The sequence below is a fragment of the Rhinoderma darwinii genome, chromosome 10, assembly GCF_050947455.1.
Source record: "Rhinoderma darwinii isolate aRhiDar2 chromosome 10, aRhiDar2.hap1, whole genome shotgun sequence".
Lineage (NCBI taxonomy): Eukaryota > Metazoa > Chordata > Amphibia > Anura > Rhinodermatidae > Rhinoderma > Rhinoderma darwinii.
Genome location: NC_134696.1, coordinates 17,072,503 through 17,092,467, shown reverse-complemented (window position 1 = coordinate 17,092,467; position 19,965 = coordinate 17,072,503). Strand labels below are relative to the sequence as shown.

The window sequence follows — 19,965 nt, the reverse complement described above, 5'->3', positions numbered from 1 at the left end:
TGTGGGGAGGCCATCCTGGGCAGCTCAGTGACATAGTCTTTTTTTTCTTGGCCTGACACTTCTAGCGGCTGCTATTATTAGGTATGTATTTTATTCTGATTATGATCCTTAGTCACTGGTGATGAATAGAAGCAGATATCCTTGATTGCCTAGGTGTTATCATTGGCAGCTATGGAGAAGAGCGCGGAAAATCAGAAGGACACGACTGTAGGACAATCAAATAATGAGAATATTTTTGTACCTGTACAAATTGGCCAATTTGGATCTATTCAGTACAGATAAGGGATATCAATACCCAATATAAACAGGATGCACCACGTTCCGGTGTAGTCGGGTTATAGGGCATCTATGTGCTCATTCTAACGTTTGTATTATACTATACAATTCAATCAATGCTTTTATGGCGTACGTTTTTTTTCTGCATTACAATTTGGCATTTCGGATATAGGTTTTATTTATTTACTTGTCATTGGAATGAGGATCGTGAATATATGTTTGGGTTACAGTATTAAAGGGGATGTCTGGTTTAGAAAACTCATTTTAAAATACCCTATAAGGGAATTTTCAACTATTAGCCAGAGCAGATAGAAATAGCGTCTCTCTGGTTCCAGAAAATCTGGCTTGTCGGTGCATTAACTGTGCAATACTTTGTTTCTCCTGTGGTGGCACTGCAGGGAAATTAAACACTTGATTTTCGATTTGCCTAAAGATAACAGCTGATCACTAGTGGTCTCAACAGAAGGATTGTTTTTAATTGGCTTATTTTTGGGGGACCCTTCTAACAAAAAGGGATTGTCCAAAGCAGGCAGACCCAGCTAATTTTTCACAATAGTACAGAAAGTGCCACATACCAGCATTATTTTTCATCATCTGACCCTGCTGCTCCTTGTTTGGCCCTGTCCTCCCAGCTTATGAAGTGTCTGGGCACCATCCTCTACCTTCCTATCTATATTAGGCGGCACTCTTAAACGTGCAGGTTGTAATCAGGTTTTGGTCAAGTTGTTTTTTTATACAGTTTTTAAAAGCCAAATATCCAAGTGTGAATTACAAAAGGTAAAGAAAGTATAAAAGGATAGATGCTACTCCTATTTTTATCGATATACTTCTGGTTTTAGCTTAAAAAAACCTGCATGGGCAGCCTAAGGCTGGGTTCACACGACCTATTTTCAGACATAATGGAGGCGTTTTACGCCTCGAATTACGTCTGAAAAAACGGCTACAATACGTCGGCAAACATCTGCCCATTACTTTCAATGGGTCTTACGATGTTCTGTGCCGACGACCTGTCATTTTACGCGTCGCTGTCAAAAGACGGCGCGTAAAATAACAGCCTCGTCAAAGAAGTGCAGGACACTTCTTGGGACGTAATGGGAGCCGTTTTTCATTGGCTTCAAATGAAGAACAGCTCCAAATTACGTCCGTAAAAGACGCGGCGAAAAACGCCAGTACATGCACTTACGTCTGAAATTCAGGAGCGGTTTTCTCCTGAAAACAGCTCCGTAATTTCAGACGTAAATGCAGTTATCGTGTGCACATACCCTAAGAGCCAGTGCACACAGTGTTTTGCGGCTGATTTTGATTTTGAAACCGCATTGGAATCAGCGCCAAAAAATGGCCCAAATCGCCTTCCATCGATTTCAATGGGAGGCAGAGGCATTTTTTTTTCCTAGGCATCTTTTGGCCGACCGACAAAAAATAAATAAAAAAAATGGCATGCTCTTACTTCGAGCGGTTTCCACCTATGACCTCCCAGTGAAATCAATGGGAGGCAGAACAAAACTGCAGCGCTCGTTTGGAGCATTTTTTGTGTCATTTTTGCCACAAAAACCGCTGAAAATATAGCATCTAAACAATGCTGGAAATTCAAAATTTGCCTCAAAATTCCTTTAAGATTTTTTCTGCCTGCAAAAAAATCTGTGTGAACTGGGCCTAAAGGGAAAGAGAGTTTCCCATTATAGTATATCATTGGGAAGTTGATCCAACTCCTTAACAAATAATTCTTTCAAGCAGTGTGGAACTTAAAGGGGTTTTCCAGGAATATCCATTGATAGACCATCATTGTGCAATTAGTGGAGGGTCTGACCCCTGGAACCCCCACCGATAAGTGGTGCGAAGGGGACCCAGTGCTTGCTAAAGTGTTTAGGCCCTTTACTGTTGGTTCACACACAGTAATGTCCTACCTCAACATATTAGTAAGACAAAATAAAAGTTTTTCACGCTTGTAAAGACCTCTAATAGATCTCCCTTAAGAAGGTGCACAGGAAGATCACAGCTCTGGGTTCAAATCGAACAATGGCACGGACGGAATGGCATTTGGTGCCCCAGTTTAAATGCAATGATTACTTCCCATTAATCAGATTGGCATCATAAGAAGAAAATAATGCCGCCAGGAGGTTGGATAAACAGACAGCCACCCATCCCCCTCCTGATAGGAAATGATCTGCAGCAAATTCATGATCAGCAGTGGTTGCAAATGAACGCTTCGGTAATTTCCGCATATCACTTGGGGAAATAATTCATGAAATGATCTTACATATTTGAACGCGCTTTATTTGTACAGTGACGGTTAGCTGATTTACACTCAACTAAAGCATGAACCTACTGTAGATCGTAAAATATAGATTTCCCAATGTGTGAAGTGCGTCTCCGAGGGACCCTCTAATTCACTGTTAGACTCTTTGTTTTTCATTTGGCACCAGGACAGCCATTATGTAATTTTCTATTAAATACCAGAACTATATTTTCTTAAATATCAAGTTAGTTATTTTATGCAAAATGCATTTCTTCAATTGGCCCCGTCTATTTGGCTAATAAGAACCTCCACTGCTGTTCCCAGACAAAGGGAAACTTATTTCACGGCCTGGACAAACTACTATCTATCCATCACTGTCAGCTCTGTACTACAACTGTCTTCTGTTCCTACTTGAGGTGGGAGGGGGGCTACATCAATCTCCATTCAGCCAGAAACCAGGATCTATCATTGTGGTCAACGCTTTTCTCAGAATTTGCAATTAGGTACGGGGTCTCGGGGCCAGGTGATCCTCACCACAGCCGTTTCTTTGGTACAGACACCTTGTTTTTATAACCGGACAGGAAAAGAAAACCCTCAGTCTCTAAACTTTTTTGAGGTGCCACGATTGGACTTATTTCCTTGTGAGTCTTGTGATAGAAACACATTCGCCCCCCCCCAAATATAATTCCTTGAGATGTTCCTTAGTTACCCCTTTTTACTAAAAACAGTTAGATCAACCAATATGGTTGGCTTTACGGCTTCCACAGGAGGTTGGCATCCTGCTTTCTGAAACGTACGGACTCTTGTACATAATCACCTAATAAATAGGCAAATGTGCCATTCTGGAATCTGCAAAATCTGGGTAACTGCCCACCCTTATGGGAGCTGTGCTGGCAGCTATATTGGTTGCCAGCCAGCGTATATAGAAAGAGTAAAAACTTCAGTAGATCCTATAACTGTAGCCCTTATATTGTCCCTGATCTACCAGGGCATTATTTCCTTGAGCGCTCCCTTACCCATCACCTCTTTGTGGTGGTAGAGAAGTGAGGGTCCCCCTTCCCCAGCAACTTATATAGCTCCTTACACCAATACTGGCGATGTACATGGAATTGAAGGGGGTAAATGGATAAGTTGGTGATATTCATACCACATGGCTAATACCAACACGTCCAGACCATACAGGGTGAATTTTAGTGTTGGGTATGAACTGATAATTAGATAAAACAAGAATATAAACTCTAAAATTGAACTGAAATATAAAAACAAAAACCCTAATAGACACGCATATTAAACGGCTATTTGTTTTTAGTTTTTTTATGTAAAACTCAGTGGGTCGCTCACTGAATGAGGATTTTTTTTCTTTTGTTTCCTGTAAAGGTTTCATGATTATATTGTACGTGACCAGGGGCGACTTGCCAATCGTGTGTTGCGGCTGATAATTACGTGTGTGATTGGGTCAGTGTGTCTTTAACGGCACTTGGGGTTTTAATCAATGTGATTGAGTGGTCTGACCGCGGCTCTGGTCAGCAGAGATCAAAAAAATCTTTCTCGGTGTCAAAACACTTTGATGACCAGCGTGAAATGAGATACTGCCACAATACAAATTGTGGTGGACGAGGTTCTACCTGACCGATGCTATAATGGGTTACACGGCTTAACACCCCGAGGGATGAGAAGTGAACAATAAGTGGTCGATTGTTATATTATGAGCTATGATGTCTATAGGGCAAAGTGGTAACTTCATTGGGAGTCCAGTTATTTTACTGCTGGGTCAACTATTTGCTAATGTAACCTCCATCATTGTTGTCAGTGGAATATAACTGATTGGCTACAGTTCCTGTCAAATGAACTTACCCTGTATGTGGTACTTTGCAGAATATGATGTGCCCTATTGAAAGAGATGTAGTAATAAATAAAAAAATATAAAAAAAACAAATGCCGGTACTCCAGTTTCCTCCCATAATCCAAAAACATTCTGATATAATGGGTTAATTGACTTTCTATGAAACTTGCCCGAGTGAGTATGTGATATAGGGAAACTCTGTTGTGAGCTCCACTGGGGGTCAGGGACCAGTGTAGGACTGGGGCTCCTTGGGCCTTCCAGAGGAGATGATCCTCCATCTATACAGAACACATCATAATCAATCTTATCATTGTACACACATGACATATCATCAATAAGGTCTAATAGGTTATTTGGGAATCATCCCATAAGAAATAGACCCTAGTAGAAAGTGATTGGCTCTAAAGTCTAATTGTGTTCTGCTGGATCATTGGGGCCCATTATTGTGTCAGACTCGGGGCCCACCAGGGGACCCCTTGGTACCCTGATGGGCCAGTCTGACCCTGTTAGGGACTGTTGTAAGTAATTGCAATCTGTGTAGAGAGGAATATGTTGATACCATATAATACAAAGAAAATAAATAATATATATATATGAAAACATATGGAAAGTAACATCAGCTGATGCATCTTACCTGATCATTCTGATAACAGACCGCTAAATTTTGTTCATTGCAGGAACATGCCATTCTGATAAATTTAAGCCAGCTGCCTGATCCTGATTGGCTGTTTTCAATACACATCTTCTCTACTCCCAATTCTTCAGAGACCTGGAAGAAGGAAAGATGATATAAAACAATTGTTATAGACTAACGACATGATATAAAAAAATTTTAATTTGTCCTCATTTATCCAAATCTTTGTTTTTCCCTTAAAAATAAAACATGCAGCATATACAGTGCCCTCGCTCTTTACGATAAGCTATAAGGCCCCATGCACACGACCGTAAAATCGCCCGTAATTACGGGCCCATTCATTTCTATGGCCGACAGGTCGTGCTCCCATTATTAAGTATAGGAGCACGGTGCGTAAAATAAAAAAATAGGACATGCCCTATTTTTTTCCGCAGGTCTCTAAGGCACGGACACCCTCCCGTAGACATACTCGATGGTGTCCGTTGGCCATAGAAATGAATGGGCCTGTAATTTTACGGTCATGTGCATGGGGCCTCAAAGAGGAAGTTTTAGCTGGCCAGGAGTGGTAGAGATGGGGTCTCGGACACACAGGGGCATTTTCTCCCTTTTGCCCCATAACCTGGCCCCGCGCACAGCTTTACCAACTGACAGAAAATAAAATAAAGTCATTTTATGAAAATGTAAGTTGATGACAATATTTATCTTTTATAACTTTACCAAACATTTATCTCTTTGTCCCTTTAAATAGCAGTCACATAACCCTATTTTCTACACGGTGGTGGTAAAAGGCTGATATTTTATAGATCTTTTTTGTTAGACAGGTTTACAGAGCATCTGGATAGGTCTTAATCCCGCCATTGTCAGGGTGCATGGGAATGAAGAGCAATTTGTGGCCTTTGCCCGCATTGCTAGCAGCAAAAAATTACAGTACACAATTGTATCACTGTGAAGCCGTGGTGTGTGCCGTCCGAGGAGCTTCCCCCTATGTAATGCTTAGATTACAATGTAGAGCTTGGAGCATGAATACCCACAGTAACTGCACTGTGCAGAGGATCTGCCGAGCTCCGTCACATCCAGCGCAGCCATTATCACAAACATTATTTTTCATTCGGTTCTTGTGCACATTTTATAGTTTTTTTTTATCGTTTCTGCAACTTGCTAAAAGCATAAAGTGTAAATCCACCAATGTTCAATCTAGACAAATACAGAAGGAAATTGCTTGAATAGCAACTCCCGCATATATACTGGTCTTATTATCAACTTCAAAGCAATAGTGCCGGGCAGCCACGGGGTGGTCATATTCTCTGCAGATTCCTCACCTGCTGTCTGTTTTATGACAGCCTGTTTCTGCTCATCCACAGTCAGCTGGAACAGCAGCTTGATTTTGACAAATTGATCTGGCAGGTAATTTCAATTCCTTGCCCCCCTTTATATTAGATCGCTAGTTAGTGATTCCAGTAATAGGCGTTTCGGTTTATGCGATTCCCTAGTATATTAGTGTAGGATCACCAAGCATTCCGGCTCTGATCTGCGTTTGAGGGCATGGCTGTAGAGGGGTCTTTGTATGGATAAGATATGTACAGGGCTATCTAGAACCAAATCCTGTCCATAGAAAGCAGCGTGATCCCTTCATCTTATAGACAGTTTTGGAGTTTTCACAGAGGATATAATACATGCTCAGTTCTTTTTAACTTTTTTTATTTAACCCCTTCCCGACATTTGATGTATCCATATGCCAAAGTATGGAAGGGGGAAGTACGGAACGGGCTCAGAGTGAACCCGCTCCATATGATGTGGGTGTCGGCTGTATGTTACAGCTCACTCTTCTGATCAACGAGCGGGAACGCGCTCTAGAGCGCAATCCCTCTAGTTTAACTGGTTAAATGCCGTGGTCAATAGGGACTGCGGCGTTGAAATAGTTAGAAAGAGGGGGCGAACCCCTCTAACAGCTCATTGCGCCCCCCGCAATGCAATCGCGGGGGGGGGGGGGGGGGGGCGATGGATGCTATGGCTGCCTGGGGGCCTAATGAAGGCCCCCAGCTCCGCCATCTTTGTGCTCCTATTAAGCACTGCCTCTGGCAGGGCTTAATAAATGCCTGACAGAATCACGTTATACTGCAATACATTAGTATTATCCAACGATCGCTGGTTGAAGTCCCCTAGGGGGACTAAGAAAAAATTAGTAAAATAAAGTTTTTTTTATTTAAAAACAAATACTAAAAGTAAAAAAAAAACCTTTTCCCATTTTCCCCCTTGAGCATAGTAAAAAAATAAAATAAACATAATTAGTATCGCCGCATCCGAAAAAGTCTGAACTATTACAATATATCATTATTTAACCCGCACGGCGAACGCCGTTAAAAAAAACAAACATATGTAAATGCCAGAATCGCTATTTTTTGGTCACCTCATCTCCCACAAAAAATGAAATAAAAAAAGAATGATCAAAACGTCGCATGTACCCCAAAATGGTATTATTAAAAACTACAGCTTGTCCCACAAAAAATAAGCCCTCACACCATTTAAATCGACAGAAAAATAAAAAAGTTCTGGCTCTCGGAATTTGGCGCCACAAAATACATTTTATTTTTTTACACTTTGGTTTTTACTTGTACAAGTAGTAAAATATAGAAAAAACGATATAGATTTGGTATTTCCGTAATCGTATTGACCCGCAGAATAAAGTTAACATGTTGTTTTAATTGCACGGGGAATTCCATAAAAACGACGCGCAAAAAAACAATGGAGTCGCCGCTGTTTTTTTCATTTTCTACCCCACAAATATTTTTTCCCCGGTTTCCTAGTACATTATATGGCACAATAAATGGTGCTACAAAAACTACAACTCGTCCCACAAAAATCAAGCCCTCATAGTACTATATCGACGGAAAAATAAAAAAAGTTATGGCTTTTGGAAGTTGGGGAAGAAAAAACGAAAATGAAAATCTGAAAAACGGCTGCGGCGGGAAGGGGTTAAAGGGATATTTCCCTCTCATAAATTGATGACATATCACTAGGATATGTCATAACTCTTGGATTGTCGAGGGTACGACCTCTAGGAACCGCACTGGTCCTGAGAAAGGGGGGGGTGGATGTGCGGCTTTAGCGCGGTGTCCACTCCGCTGTTTTTCCTGCACGGTGGCCCCCCGGCACATTGTTACGTACGCAGCTTGTATACAAATGTCAAGCATATACAGGTAACTATTAGATTTAAAAGGGTTGTCCGGTTTGAAAAAACATTACAAAACCATGTTCTTATATCTTATAAGGAAATTTGGATTATTCAATGGGGTCCCCAATTTGGGAGCTTAATCAGTGGCACCAAAGTGAGTCTCTGACCCCGGAGTTCTGTGTATTACATTGCAAGCGCATTAATCCCAATGAAAACTGTGTAATACTTTATTTCCCCTGTGATGGCGCTGCAGGGAAATTTAACACTTGCTGCCCAGTACCCTAACAGATTCCAGCTGATCACTGGGGGTCCCTGGCTGCAGGACGGTCCCTGGTCAGATACTTTGTAAGAAGTGATATTTATTGATTGCTCAATTCTAGAATCGTGGAAATGCATGACGGTATAGAACAATGAAAAAGCGACAAAACAAAGGATAATCCAACGAGTGCATCGCATCTCCTATCGATTGATCAGGTCAGTTTATAGTCGTGGGATTTTGTAACAAAAATAAGTTTTGACGGCTGTCCTGACTTTCACGCACCCATTGACTTCAATGGGTGCGTGATGCACGAAAAACGCACAAATATCGGACATGTTATGAGTTTTACGCAGCGGACACACGCTGCGTGAAAATCACGTACTGTCTGAACGGCCCCATTGACTAAGATAGGTCCGTGCGAGGCGCGTGACAATCACGCGCGTAGCACGGACGTATTACACGTTCGTCTGAATAAGCCCTAAGGCTGGAACCCCACATGCAATTTTCACGCCAGTGATTGATGCAGGTTTTGGCTCCGTTTTTTTGTCCCAAAGCCAGGAGTGGATCCAAAAAGAAGAAAAAGTATAAGGGTATGTTCACACGCTTAGCAAAAAACGGCTGTAAAATACGGAGCTGTTTTCAAGGGAAAGCCGCATCTGATTTTCAGCCGTTTTTTATGCATCAATCGGGTTTTGATGCGTTTTTCACGGCCGTTTTTAGAGCTGTTTTTCTATTGCGTCAATAAGAAACGGCTCCAAAAACGGCTCAAGAAGTGACACGCAGTTCTTTTTCACAGGACGTTTTTGTTACACGTCATTTTTACAAACAGTCGCGTAAAAAAAACGCCCTGTGGGAACCAAATGCTGTTTTTCCCCCCTTCATCCCCCGTATTTTCAGCCGTTTTTCGGGGAATATAGGCCGTGTGAACATACCCTAAGGCTGGGTAGAGTCAACGCTGTGGAATTTCCGGAACGGAATTCTGTGCGGAAATTCCACAGCATTTACAGTAGCAGCAAAGTGAATAAGGATTAGAAAATCTCATGCTGCGGAAAAAAACGCACAAAAGTCGTGCGGAAAGTGTTCTGCGGTGCGTTTTTTCCATTTCGCAGCATGTCAATTCATGCTGCGCGTTCTGTGCAGAAATGCTGCGTGTTTGTCCCATAGACTTCAATGGGAAGCAGAAATTTGCCAACAGATTTATGCGGAAACGCAGTAAAAACCGCTGTACATCCGCAGGTGCACATATACTTTGCTATTACCAATGTTTAACACTAAATCCAAAGCCGCTGCAGAAAAATCGCATGGTTCCCGCAACAATATGAGCAGGAAAAACACACTAGGGTGCGGATGTCTGACAGATTTACCAGCGTTTTTCTAGAGATTTTGCTGCAGATTTTCTGATGCAGAAAATCTGCAGCGTATCCGGTGTGTGTGAACATACCCTTAGGCTAGATTCACGCAGTTTTTCACGTCCGAGGTGCATCCGTGCTCTGCGCTGCGGGACGCGATATCTCGCATCCCCCATAGATTAGAGTCTATGGAGGGATGTGTGAAGCGTGAAAAAAAATAGGACATATCCTATTTTTTAACGGACCCTTCACACGGTCCATTGAAACAACGGCTGTGTGAACGGCCACATTGAATTATATAGGTCCGAAGGACAACCGTTGTTTCAACGGCCGTCATACAGACGTTCAACACGTTCGTGTGAATAAGGCCTAAAGATAAGGGCTTATTCAGATGAACGTATAATACATCCGTGCTACCCGCGTGATTTTCACGCGCGTCGCACGGACCTATGTCAGTCAATGGGGCCGTTCAGACAGTCCGTGAGTTTCACGTAAAACTCACGACATGTCCTATATTTGCCCGTTTTTCGCGCATCACGCACCCATTGACACACGGACGCACTTCCGTGTGATGCGCGCTACAGTAGTCAAAACTATGAATGAAAACAGAAAAGCACCACGTGCTACAAACATACAAACAGAGTGTCATAATGATGGCGGCTGCGCGAAAATCACGCAGCCGCGCATCATACGGGGCTGACACACGGAACTTTTATGGACTTTTTGCGCACACAAAACGCACACGCTCGTGTGAATCCGGCCTAAGACTGATACAGGTCCTCTCTTTTGTATCCACTCCTTCATTTGGCTAAAAAAAACCTGCACGTTTTGGTTCCATCAAAGGGCGGCTTCACGCAGCATTTTTAGAAAATACGTGTTTTGTGGTCGCACTTCCTTGCATGTTTTGCCTAAACATTAGTTTGGAGTCAGCGGGAAAATATTAAACGCACTACACATGCCATTATTTTTCTTTTGTCTTTCGTTTTTCGTCTCACTTGCATTTTATAAAGTCGCAGCAAGGCTCTCCCATGGACCTCCAGAAGTTTTTTTTGCCTCTTCAAAAAAACGCAAGTGTCAATGTGCGGGGCGTTTTTTTTTTTAGTAAATCATGTATTGCAAATAGGAATCTTTGCATCACGTGATCTTTGAATCACATGATTTGCAATGGGAAAATCAGCACCTAAAAAACCCGCATGCAATAAAACACACTATTTACAAAAAACACCACAAAAAAAAAACAAAAAAAAACAAATGTACCATTTTACAAAAAAAAAACTAAATTTTTTTCTAGATGCGCTGTTTTGCTTAAAAATGTGACACAAAGTGTATGCGAAGGAAACCTTCGTTTTCTTTACACACATTTTGTGTGTCGTGGCTTGTTTCGTATTCACACGCGCAGGTTGTGATCAGGTTTTGTTCAAGTTTTGTTAATGCAGATTTTTAAGCCAAAACCAGGAGTGGGTCATAAAATGAGAGAAAGTATAAAGGACAGATACTAAAGCTCCTTCTTGAATCCACTCCTGGATTTGGAATGAAAAACTGCATCAAAAAGCCTGACCAAAACCTGCTTGTGTGAATAGACCCTGCCTAGGAGCACAGCGGCTCCAGGGCCACAGCCTACAATAACGGTTCTCCTTTCATACCTGGAGATCTTCTCCTTCCTCTGATCGTGTGACATTTCTGATTATCTCGCAGTTCCGTAAAAAAAAATTAACTATAAGTATTTCTGGACTATCAGATGCCGGATTAGAGGAATTCTTCTGCATATGCAACTAAATCGTTAACTACAATCAGAATAAAGCAAGGAGAAATGTGCTATTTTGACAACATCGCTTCCTCCCGCGACACAAGGCAGGTCACATTAAACTGTGCATTACCGCCAAAAATAGCCGAAATTTCCCTTTAAAAATATCAAATTGTTAACGTTTCGAATTGAATTATCCATGCGGGAATTTGTGATTTCTGAAAGGGAAGACACATTAGGAGAAAGCGCAGCTGATTTTTACCTGTATAAGCTCGGCTTGGCGTGGAGGCGAGGGGGTCTCTCAATTATGTCTGACCCAACAGGGCCGTGCTTAGTTATAGGACGAGCACGCTATAATTATCATGATTTTAGAGTTTCTTGTAAAACCCACACAAATAACCCTGTTGTTTTCCGCATTGGCTCATTGTTTGGCTAATGCAGGGGATTCAGCAGCTTCCTGTATTTCGCACCTCGGCTGGTATATAAAAGCTTTTTTTTATATGTATCCGTCACTCACTTTTGCACTCAGAGCTTTTGTTTTACATTATTAGACTGTGGGAATTCTATACGGGAGGAACATTCTGTCACCTATTAATCCTAAACGCAGCCGTGGTCCTTCATCCCATAGAGAAGTGTCATCCATTAACTCTTTGGGTTTTTGATGGATTAATAATAATAATAATAAAAAACACCAAAAAAAACAACCCGCAAAAAAAGTGTGAATTTAAAAAAATAATAATTTAAGAAATTGAATACATTGCAACATTTTAAAAGGTGATATGTCATAAAGATGCGGGTCCCACCTATCTCTAGAACCGGGCCCCCTAAGCCCCGTTCTACCTCTTTGTGTTGTGGCTGAATCATGTGATTTCGGACCATGAATTATGGAAACAGAGTAAAACGCTGAACTACGCTGTTTCCGTAAGTCCCATAGAACTGAATGGCAGTAACAGAGACAGAGCAGCTCGCACGCTACGCTGCTTCCGTAACTACTTCTCTTTTTTTAATTTACTCCTGGTTGTGGCTTCAAAAACCGCACCAAAACTGCGCTGTGTGAATATACCCATAGAGTTTTTTGGTGCAGTTTTTGATGCAGGGAATTGGAAGACGTTAGATGAGAGAGTTTTAGCAGCACAGTAAAAAACGCATCAGAAATTGTGTCAATCCACGAATTGCCGCGCCTTGTGTTGTGGTTTTAGTCTGTGCGGTTTTTACAGGAAAAGCACATTTATTTTGCACGTTTTACCTGTGAAAACTGTATTTGGGAAATCGTGTGTGGTGTTTTTTCATGCTTATTTTACGTCTTATCTAAATGCACCCTTATACTTTCAGATCTTACCTGCAGATAAATGGAGCAATTTTGGTAATAAGAACTTTATCAGAAAGTTCCTATTTAGCATTTTTCTATTTTTGTTTTCTATTTAATGTCTAATCTATGCAAATTTCAAGTGGATTATTTTGCACCTTTAGGCTGGGTTCACACGAGCATGTTCGGTCCGTAAAGGACGTAACGTATTTCGGCCGCAAGTCCCGGACCGAACACACTGCAGGGGGCCGGGCTCCTAGCATCATAGTTATGTACGACGCTAGGAGTCCCTGCCTCTCCGTGGAACTACTGTCCCGTACTGAAAACATGATTACAGTACGGGACAGTTGTCCAGCAGCGAGACAGGGACTCCTAGCGTCGTACATAACTATGATGCGAGGAGCCCGGCTCCCTGCACTGTGTTCGGTCCGGGGATTGCGGCCGAAATACGTTCCGTCCTTTACGGACCGAACATGCTCGTGTGAATCCAGCCTTAGGGTTAATGCACACGATGCGTATTAAGTGCAGTTTCAGCGTAATACAACACCAACATAGTCAATGAGATTCCAGGAAATCTCATGTACACACTGCAATATATTTCCGCACGTAAATTGACCTGCGGTGCAGATTTTAAAATCTGCATGTCAATTTATCTTGTGTTTCCGCTTGCGAATTGTATCGGCCTAGCGCGGAGGAAAATTGCACCGAGACCCGCAGCATGAAAACGAACCAAAAAACACATGGAAAAAACACACAATTTAGGTGCGGTTTTTAACTGCACATTTCCTGCGTATTGCTGCGTATTTTCCACTACAAAATATGCAATCTGTGCATGTAGCCTTAGGGTATGTGCACACAATAACTGCAATTACGTCTGAAATTACGGAGCGGTTTTCAGGAGAAAACAGCTCCTGAATTTCAGACGTATTTGCTCGTACACGCGTTTTGCGGGGCGTCTTTTGCGGCTGTAATTTGGAGCGGTTTTCATTAGAGTCAATGAAAAACGGCTCCAATTACGTCCCAAGAAGTGTCCTGCACTTCTTTTGACGAGGCTGTAATTTTACGCGCCGTCTTTTGACAGGTCGTCGGCACAGAACATCGTAAAGCCCATTGAAAGTAATGGGCAGATGTTTGCCGACGTATTGCGGCCGTTTTTTCGTAAAACGCCTCCAATACGTCTGAAAATAGGTCGTGTGAACCCAGCCTTTAGAGAGCTTTGATCCGGGAAATATAGTATTCAGTGCAGCAAGCAGGGTGTGCAGTAGAACAGAATAAAAGCCCCCTGATTAACATGTATCCTCCTATCTACCTCCCTGTGCTCGAGCCCACTCCTTCCTCTCCGTCTCTGAGCAGTGACTGTGGTCACAGAAAGGCTGATTTGGAAAAGACCCAAAGAGAAAGCAGCAGGCAGAGAATACGTGCACAGTAAAAAAACAAAACATAATAATAAAAAAAACACAAAAACCATTGTGAGGTGGGACCGGGGGCTGCCACTTACCCACTGTTTACATATTTGTGCTCCCTGCTCCCAAAGTGTGCAGACTCATTTAACCCAGGCCCAGCACAATTACTCTTAATGGTTTTCAGATGGCATCAACCCCCTTGTTCTGTGTAATTAAAGCATTTATTTTCTGTATAAACCGTCACATTGTATAAAAAAAAAAGAAAAATCTAATTGTAATGTGCAGTAAAGGCTGTGATAAAAAAAAAGCACAACATAAAATTATTATGCAGTTCTCAGGACTTTTATGTGGTTGTTTTTTTAAAGCTGCATTATCTACAGTGTTTTTTTCTTAGGACCGGGATCCACAGTGAAATATTGCACGCTTGTGATATGATAGCGGCGATTGTGGGAAGTTGAGGAGCCACAGATCATATGTATGACATCTTAAATTCGCATGTAATGTCAAGTAATCCCATAAAGTAAGGGTATGTTCACACGCTTAGCAAAAAAGTCTGAAAATACGAAGCGTAAAACGCCCGTCTGAAAACACTGCGCGTGAACATACCCTAACATAACAACAACATAATATTTTATGTGTTTTTTTAGCTTAAAAAAAAATACCTAAAAACAAAAAAGCCCATTGTACACACACCTCACTTAAATATTAGTCTTCCCTATAAGGCCTGGACGTCACTCGCCAGGTCGGTGCAATCGCGGTAGGTTGCGTGTAATATTGCACATTATTATACGGTATTGAAGGGTTATGTCAAATCCACATGCTGTTTCATCCACTTGCAATTTTGGACATTGTTGTATTTTTTTGGGACCGTGAAAAGGCGGGTGAATGAAAAAGTATGTGTGTGTTTTTTCACGTGACTCCCATAGGTTTAACACTAGTGGCGACAATGCGCAATATGTCTAGCACGATTGTAATATAATCTCGATATGTAATATTATGATGGAGACCGGACCCGAATAAGAGATCTTTTAAAAAAAAAATTATAATTTGTCCTTTGATGACAAAAACAGCACCAGAACCAGTTAAAAAAAAAACAACAATTAAATTGCCCTCAATAAAATCAAATCAAATAAATAAAAAAGCAAATAAAAAAAAATGAAATCCCTCCTCATTAAACAGACTGCAGAATCAGGGATTTTCTTCCGAGCTGCGCTTTAATGTCTCAGGACTTATGAGCAGACCGGCAGAAGCACATAAAGATATATTAAGAGCCATGTGTTTAAAGCATGTGCCTGATTATTTCGTTCGTTAGAGCGGCGCGCTCGGAGTTCTGCATTAGAGGTGTTTCTGACTTCAACCAGTTCTCTGTGGCTAACGCCTTTTAAAAAACAATAACTACTACACCCACGTTGACTTTTGATGCTCCGTCTGCGTTTAATAGCGCGGTAACCTACTCTGAACAAGAGAATCAGTGGTTAGGTCACGCTCGACTAACTACGCCATAAAATCGTTGATTGATAAGGTCCTAGTACATATACAGACTACAGCAAGCAGCTACTACCACATCAACAATACATGTGGGCTGCACCAAGGACGATGAAGAAAAAAGACCGCTTCTCGGCAGAACCATCGTGGGTAACGGCAAATTCAGAGCAATGAGATATAAAGTAAGAAGCATCAGGTAGAACACACGAATATTGCAGTCAACCAAATGGCAGTAAAAAAAAAATCATCTACAATTGAAAAAAAAAATGGTAGGGAAAGGTTTGGAATATTTTTGAAGTAATTCAGATCTAAAAAGAAAATTATTAAAAAAGGGGAGAAAAAATGATGGTGCCCTAGAGGTGCGTATGTTGGGGGCGGCAGAGGAGGTTTAACACATCTGATACACCTGACGCATGCGGCACTACTTTATTTTTTGGAAAATAGATATTTAGGGTAAATCCATGCGGGTCGGATTTGCTACAGAAATTTTTCACAGCAAATCTACAGAAGTCCGCAGGGACATCCACAAGATAAAGCTGCGCCAAAATAGTGCAGATTTTGTTGCGGATTTGCCAAAAACAGTGCAAATTTTCATCCTTGGATTTCTCCGTTGTGTTCCTTTGAAGCAGAAAAAAAAAATCATTCAAAATCTGCAACAATACTTTGCTTGTAGATCTGTTTGCAGATTTTTACTTCCCCATTGAAGTTAATAGGGAAAATCTGAAACTAATCCGTGCCCGATCCGCAACAGAAATTGACATGCTGTGGATTTAAACATTTTATTCACTCGTCTTGTACTGTATTCCGCTGCAATTTTTCCAGCGCAAATCCAAAGGGAAAGTTAGCAGTATTATCGCCAAATGAATCATACAGTCAGCACCACTGGGATTAATTTGGCGCAGTTTCTGGTTGTCCGGTTTTAGTTTGACATTATTAATAAATCTCTACCCACTGTCTATTATTTTTCTATTATTATACTAAAAATATAAAGCTGCAACGTGATTGGTTATTATGAGCAATGCTCTAGTTTTCCTCAGCTTTTTGAACTCCTTGCCCCATGTTTTGAGTCCACGTATAAAAAAGTTGTAGAGTGAAGAACCTTTTTGCATAAGAGGGTTAAAAAGAGACAGAAGTCCATCTAGTTCAACCTGCAGTGTTGATCCAGAAGAAGGAAAAAAAAACATGAGGCCAGAGCCAAATTTCTTCATCTTATGCCTCATGCACATGGCCGTGATTACGGGCACAGACGGCCGCGAACTGTCACCCGCATTTGCAGGCCATGCTCCCATTATAAAGTATACGAGCTCGGTCCACAAATTCAAAAAATAGAACATGTCCTATTTTTTGAGGGTCATTTCTACGGTCCGGACACTTACCCATAAATATACGGGAAGGTGTCCATGGGCCATAGACATGAATTGATCAGTATTTTTCATCCGCAATTACGGATCCGGGGCCTTAGGGGGGGGGGGGGCAAGACATTCCTTCCCAACTACAGTTGCTTTCCGTTTTTTGTTTCCGTTCGCTAGATTTCTGTTTATTGGACGGAACCAAAAGTGCAGTCTGCAAAACTTCTGTTTCGTTGGAAAAAAAACGGAAACCTTGCGAACGGAGACAAACGAAAAGCAACTGAAACAAAGGAATTACCATTGAAATCAAAGCTAATTCTAACGGATCTGTTACTTTCTGTTTAATGTTTCGATCCTCCCCTCCCTCTGACGGAAGAGAGGTAAATGTATACTAATGCTAGTGTGAACTTAGCCTTAGGCCGGATTCACACGAGCGTGTGCGTTTTGCGCGCACAAAAAATGCAGCGTTTTGCGCGCGCAAAAGCTCCATGTGTCATCAGCATATGGTGCACAGCTGCGTGATTTTCGCTCAGCCGGCTTCATGATGACACTCTGGTTTTCTGTTTACAAACAGAAAATCACGTGGTGCTATTCTGTTTTCATTCATTTATTTTACTGCTGTTGCGCGAATCACGCGCGGCACCCGGAAGTGCTTCTGTGTGCCGAGCGCGGTTTTCACGCACCCATTGACTTCAATGGGTGCGTGATGCGCGAAACACGGGCAAATATAGGACATGTCGTGAGTTTTACGCAGTGGAAATACGCTGCGTGAAAATCACAGACTGTCTGAACGGCCCCATAGACTAACATAGGTCCGTGCGACGCGCGTGAAAATCACGCACGTAGCACGGACATATTATATGTTCGTCTGAATAAGCCCTTAGACAGATCTGTATATTGCCCACTGCGGTAAAGATTGTCAGCAGAAAAAATGGCCAAAGTGAATCCAGCATCTCTTGAAATAAAAATTTATGAATTAAAAAATAAAAAATGTAAAAATAAACTTGTCAAAATGTATTGTCTATAACATAATAGATAAAAAAAAAGCCCTTTATAAATACACAGGCTCTCTGAGATCCTAACTACAGGGAAGTCGTCATGATGGAGACATAAATGTGGAATTCCTCTTTGTAATTAACAGACTTCCTGGTGATCTGGCAAACACATAATGAGTAATGTGTTAGGTTAAACCTAAGACAACTGTTAGAAGTTAATTGGGGTAAGAGTCGCCAGTGACACTTTTATTGATACCTTGCAGTGAAAGCAAAAGTCATTTATTTAATATGACAGATCGTTCTGCCTCTATGGGGCCCCGCTATCGGATTGTGCCACTTTCCCAAAAGGACTTATTCTACTTACACAACGACATTGTTCTGGGCAGAGAGGAGATTTTTTTTAAAAATAACTTATTGAAAAGGTAAAATAAAAATGCAAAATACAAAAAAATATTCACACCAATATCGATTTACAAAATTATTTACATTGCTGGGGTTAGGGCCGGTTCACATCAGCGTTGCTCTTCCGTTGAGGGGTTCCGTCAGAGGTTTCCATTGGGTTAACCCCTCAACCCTGTACCAACGGTGACAAATGGAAACCTTTAGAAACTTTTCCGTCACCATTGAGATCAATGGTAAGGGAAACGGAAGCGGAGGTATCAGTTTGCCTTTCCGTTGAGGGCTTAACCCGACGGAAACTTCAAACTTCCAACGGAACCCCTCAACGGAAGGGCAACGCTGATGTGAACACAGCTTTATTTGCATTTATTTTTTTTTTAAATAATAAATGACTATTTTCTTTCTTTCTATATATACAGATCGAGTGAGTTTGCTATATTTTACTTATCTTGTATTACATCCAATAATATAGTCCAGAGCTGCATTCACAATTCTGCTGGTTTTCACTGAAACAATGAACAGCATGTTGTCAGACATGCTCTTAACAACTGAGCTCCCATAATGCAAGTGGGGCAGTTAGTTTTCACCAGATTACTGTATGTTGCCTGGTGTAAAGACTGCACTCCCAGAATGCAAATCACTATAGCAAACTCTGTGCAGACGCTGAACAAGCAGGAGCTATGAGGCCTGCATAATAGTGAGTGCAGTTCTGAAGTATAAGGCGATATTCACAAGAATGTGTGTCAAATTGTCCGTGAAAAACTGCCATTTTCAAGGCCGATTTGCACCCGTGCAGGACCCGTTTTCACAGATCCCTCACAGACTTGAGTCTATTGAGGGATCTGTGAAACAGGCAAAAATATGACGAGATGTTCACACAGTCCGTTAAACAATGGCCATGTGAATAGCCCTATAGAAGTATATTGATTTTAATGCAGCCGTGTGAAGGCCGTTAAAAAAAACTACCGTCACACAGCCGATTTCATCGTTCATGTAAATAAAGAACTTATACAGGCTGTAGCTCAGGATCAGTAATGTAATGTATGTACACAGTGACTCCACCACCAGAATAGAGAGTACAGCTCTGGAGTATAATACAGGGTGTAACTCAGGATCAGTACAGGATAAGTAATGTAATGTATGTACACAGTGACTCCACCACCAGAATAGAGAGTACAGCTCTGGAGTATAATACAGGGTGTAACTCAGGATCAGTACAGGATAAGTAATGTAATGCATGTACACAGTGACTCCACCAGCAGAATAGTGAGTGCAGCTCTGGAGTATAATACAGGATGCAACTCAGGATCATTACAGGATAAGTAATGTAATGTATGTACACAGTGACTCCACCAGCAGAATAGTGAGTACAGCTCTGGAGTATAATACAGGATGTAACTCAGGATCAGTACAGGATAAATAATGTAATGTACAGTGAAGGAAATAAGTATTTGATCCCTTGCTGATTTTGTAAGTTTGCCCACTGTCAAAGACATGAACAGTCTAGAATTTTTA

General features: G+C 41.5%; 1 protein-coding gene across 4 annotated transcripts in view; it reads right to left on the bottom strand.

Moving 5' to 3' along the window:
• The window catches only part of PRDM16 (PR/SET domain 16), a 500,485-nt gene that overhangs the window by 64,065 nt on the left and 416,455 nt on the right, over window positions 1-19,965 (bottom strand). For all 4 annotated transcript variants that reach the window (XM_075839396.1, XM_075839400.1, XM_075839395.1 and 1 more), the window contains exon 4: window positions 4,990-5,124. In XM_075839396.1, coding sequence (XP_075695511.1) covers window positions 4,990-5,124 — 135 coding nt within the window. The remainder of the gene's footprint in view (window positions 1-4,989; window positions 5,125-19,965) is intronic.